Source organism: Juglans regia, chromosome 9, assembly GCF_001411555.2.
Source record: "Juglans regia cultivar Chandler chromosome 9, Walnut 2.0, whole genome shotgun sequence".
NCBI lineage: Eukaryota > Viridiplantae > Streptophyta > Magnoliopsida > Fagales > Juglandaceae > Juglans > Juglans regia.
In genome coordinates this window covers 20,691,853-20,696,227 of record NC_049909.1, presented here as the reverse complement: position 1 = coordinate 20,696,227, position 4,375 = coordinate 20,691,853, and the positions used below count along the sequence as shown (strand labels likewise).

At 41.3% G+C, this 4,375-nt stretch overlaps 1 protein-coding gene across 1 annotated transcript; it reads right to left on the bottom strand.

Annotated features, from left to right (window-relative positions):
* Positions 1-2,195: 2,195 nt before the first annotated feature.
* Positions 2,196-4,012, bottom strand: LOC108990855 (geraniol 8-hydroxylase-like). Its single transcript, XM_018964950.2, has 2 exons — positions 3,064-4,012; positions 2,196-2,939 (listed from the first exon to the last, which is right to left on the bottom strand). The coding sequence occupies exons 1-2, from the start codon at positions 3,955-3,957 to the stop codon at positions 2,352-2,354; spliced, it is 1,482 nt and encodes a 493-aa protein (XP_018820495.2). The 5' UTR covers positions 3,958-4,012; the 3' UTR covers positions 2,196-2,351.
* Between the last annotated feature and the right edge of the window lie 363 nt (positions 4,013-4,375).

Here is a 4,375-nt window from a genome sequence, read left to right as displayed (position 1 = left end):
AGAAGGACGGATAATGACCCGAATGGAGCTTCTAACTTTCTCAAACTTTTCATTTGATATTTTTTCTTAACCTTTTTACCTTCAGATTCCGAATGGTAATCCTTTAACTGAGGGAGCACTTCTTGAGGGATATCAGGATCAGGCTCAGAAGCAATATCATCAAGATAATTGCCAATATTTTCATTGAGAGTCTCGATTGCTAAACAGAGTTCATTTTCCTCAATTTCAATGTTAGCAGAATCCTCCAGGATCAAAGGCGAGGGTGCTTTAACATTAAAGGAAAAAATGTTATTATGGTTCCGAAGAGTACCTGCATCCTCACTTGGCGCTAGCACCCCACCATCATCGTGAGCATTGATCTCCATAAAATTTCCCTGGTCAGGGGATGGTTGCAAATTATTAACAAACGGTTCCAGAGTAGCACTAACTAGTTTCGGGATCTCATCCACTGGTTCTTTAGACTCAATCTCAAGAAACACAAGGTTGGTTATCGCACCACCCAGTTTATTATCCGAAATAGTTCCACCAGGTGCTTGATCTCCTTTCTTACGTCCATGGTTTTGCTCCCTATGCTTAGATTTTCCTACATCCTCACTTGGCGCAACTGGTTCAGTGGACTCTGTCTTAGGAGGAATAAATAGATGGTTGGTTATCGCACCACCTTGTTTATTATCAGAACTAGTTCCACCTGGTTCTTGATCTCCTTTCGTACGTCCACGACTTTGCTTCCCATGCTTAGATTTTCCTACACGACATGTCTTAGGATTATGACCCTGCACTCTGCATTTTCCACAATATGCAGGCAACGTCTCATATATAACCTCTTGTTTCCTACTTGTAGCCAGACCAGGAGTACCAATCCAGAAATAAGAGATCGGCTCCTTGGCAGCATCCATCTCCAAACAAAGTCTAGCTCCATCAGTCTGGGTCGCACAACGCGTGGGGTTATCCTTGCATATAAATCAACCAATCGGTGCAGTGAAAATCCGAAGGAAGGATTCTTGATAAAAGTTGGGAGGTAATCCGGGAAGCAAAATCCACATAGGTACATTAGAAGGTTCATGCTTCTCATTGAAATCGAGAGACCAGTGGAAAGCACGGTAAGCCACTCCATTCACTTCACAGGATTCACAGGACAAGGCTTTCACAAAATCCGCTTCCGTCGTGATCCTAACGAAAACTTTGCAGGGCAATTTCATAGAGGAGACCACCGGGGTAGATGACAGACCCCACCGGCTAGAGATAAAGGCACGTATAGCGTCCAGCAAAGGTCGTTGTCGAAGGAACTTGATCACTATAGAAAAACGGAAAGGCTCCGCAGAGCGGTTGATTTTCTTCTTTGGAGAACTGGAAAAAAATCTCGCTTCCATAACTTTAGGTGCACAAGGGGCTACAATGATTTCAGGGAGGGGTTGTGGTGCCGCAACAACCATTTCGACGAAGGTTGGACGGCCAGAAGAATGACCATCCACGGCTGCCATGCAGCCTCAACAAAGCAGAGGCCAAGGGAAACACACGAAACCCTAGCAGAGCATGTAAAGGGCAGTTTCGACAGTTTGTTACTTGTTAATTGATTAAGGTGTATATTTACAAGTAGCTGAAAACCCAAAATTCTGTGTACGTGCTTTTTACGTGGGATGAAAATTCACAATTAGGCTTTAGCCTTGGACCACCTGCATGGTTTCTTGGTCTTCTGGGCTTCCTAAAAACTTAGCTCATTAATATCATCTCAATAATAATTTACTAAACTTTAATAGGTCTTAAAATAACTTTTGAACATACGATCGAAATTAATAAATTTCCAGCTAACCTAGAGCGTTGTAGTCCGTATGCTTATCCAAAATTATTTTGAAAATCTCGCTTGAGGTTTTTCTTTTGAGATACTGGCCCATTAAAAGTAATCAAGGTCCAATAGGCATTACTCATCTTTCACCTCTAATGCTTTCGGATCGGGTTGACAGTCTCACCCCTATTTGCCATTCACATCCATTTAGTTTCTTTGTGGATTAATGATCAAATTAGCAAACGTATATAGCTCTTTAAGTTGAAGGTTCCAACAACAAACTTGGATAAATTTACGGGTTTAGTTTGTCAATTTTCTTTTTGCCATGGTAGAGGAAACCTTACGACCCCTTGCGATGCCCACACGAGGAGGGAGGGGGTTTTATTTATCAATATATTGAAGCAGCCAAATTCACATCGGAGTATGAACTTATCACATAAATCATACAAAACATTGTTCCCAAATAAGTTTATTGGATATAGGGGACAATTCACACTTCATGGTAATACTTCTAAACTTCAACCAAGTAAATTCTTAAACCAATTTTAGATTGGAATAGGAACAACTCTTACTGGATTACCAATATGATATGATATGTTAAGCCAAACTTACCTTCCATACTAATATCCTCAAGTTTAACCCCGTCATCAAGCTTCCAATCAAAGTTGTGGATAAATGAACCCAACATCAAGTGCAACATTCGCATTGCCAATGGCATCCCAGGACATATTCTTCTTCCGCCACCAAACGGTATAAGCTCAAAGTGCCTTCCTTTAACATCAATTTCTGATACCAAGAACCTCTCCGGCATAAATGAGTTTGCATTTTCCCATGTGCTTGGATCTCGACCTATACCCCACGCATTCACTAGCACTTGGGCACCCTCCGGGATAACGTAGCCATCGACTTCCACATCTGCTTCGGCTTTCCTGGGTAGCAAGAAAGGAAATGCCGGGTGCAACCGGAATGTTTCTTTGATTATTGCTTGCAAGTAAGGTAACCGAGTAATATCCGATTCCTCTACTGGGTTCCCCTTGCCAATTACCTGCTCCAACTCTGCTTTGGCTTTTGATACCACGTCTGGATTGTGGAGTAGCTCTGCCATTGCCCATTCTAGTGTAGCTGAAGTTGTATCAATGCCCCCGACGAATAGATCCTAACCCAAAAACAAAAAAAGTTAAGATTATTTTTTGTACATCCGAAACTGCCATCAAAATCGAACTAAACAAATGATTACAAGGGGGGAAGAAGTCCAAGAAGAACAGAGTAAGTGTAGTTACCACGAACAAACTTTTCATGTTAGCTTTGTCCAGTTCCTCACTGTTCTCTTCACTAATGTTGAGAAGGGTATCTAACATGTCCTTGTTCGTGATATAGCCAGATACTTTTCTCAACTGCAGACGCTCGCTAATCATGCGGTCAAAGATGTCCATTAGCTTACCAAAGTGAACCGCCATGTGATGCCTTACGCCTTGGGGATCGATCTTCTTAAGAAGAGGAAAAAGATCTACCAAGTTTGGTTTTCCAGCCAGAGTAGTAATATCTCGCGCGGTCTCCTTGAATTCCCTAACCTTGTCAGAATCTGGATCGGCCAAATCCACCGAAAAAATCGTGTTCGACAACAGACTAAGTGCAGTCTTGGAAGCCGCTGTGCCAATATCTACTGCCTCACCGATTAAACTGCTTTGACGAGTTTCTGTGAGGAGCGCTTGCACTTTGTCGTACCGGACAGCTTGGTTGGCATCGAGTCTTTTCTTGGCAAACAGTTTGCCATTACATATTTTACGAAGATTTCTCCACTGGGTCGAAATGGGCATCCAGGGCAAGCCGTACTCGTCATGTTTGTGGACTCGGAGCGCGTCCGGGACGGTTCGGTTGGACAAGAGTTGGTCGTGTGTTTGAAGAACTTGTTTAGCCGTGTGCATCGAGGAAATGATCACTGTGGTTACTTGGCCTAGCTTTAAGCTCATTATGGGGCCATAAATCTGGGCAAGCTCGATAATGGAGTTGTGGGGTTTTTCAGCAGCGAGATCGAAGAGGTTTCCTATTACCGGAAAAGGTTTAGGACCAGGTGGAAGCTTTCTGGGAATTGCGTTGCTTCTTGTAAACATTCGGAAGGTTTGGATGAGTGTCCAGGCGAGGCAAAGATATATGATACTGCTCAAGAAATCCATGTTTGTCTGTGGAAACTCCAGTGGAGAGATCCGATAATGAAGATGACTTTATTCCTTGGTAAACCAACAGTAAAAACACAGCTCGGAAGTAAACACAGATGTCTAACCTTTATACATATCAATGCTACGGCATGCCAAATTGACTTTATCGGCGCTTTTATTCGTTTGGAAAAGACATTTATATTGTTTTGTTGACGTGGCTCCATTCCATCACATAACTATAGTCAATGTTTGCTTTAATTTACTAGTTTGGCTATGCTTATTTTTATGTGAATTCAAAATAAATAAAAAGAATGATGTGATATGTATTTATAATTTTATTTATAAAATTATTTTATCTATTTTTAAAATTTTTAATTTAAAATTTTATAATTTTTAGCATATTAATAACTTATATATGTAAGTATGTATTTTTATA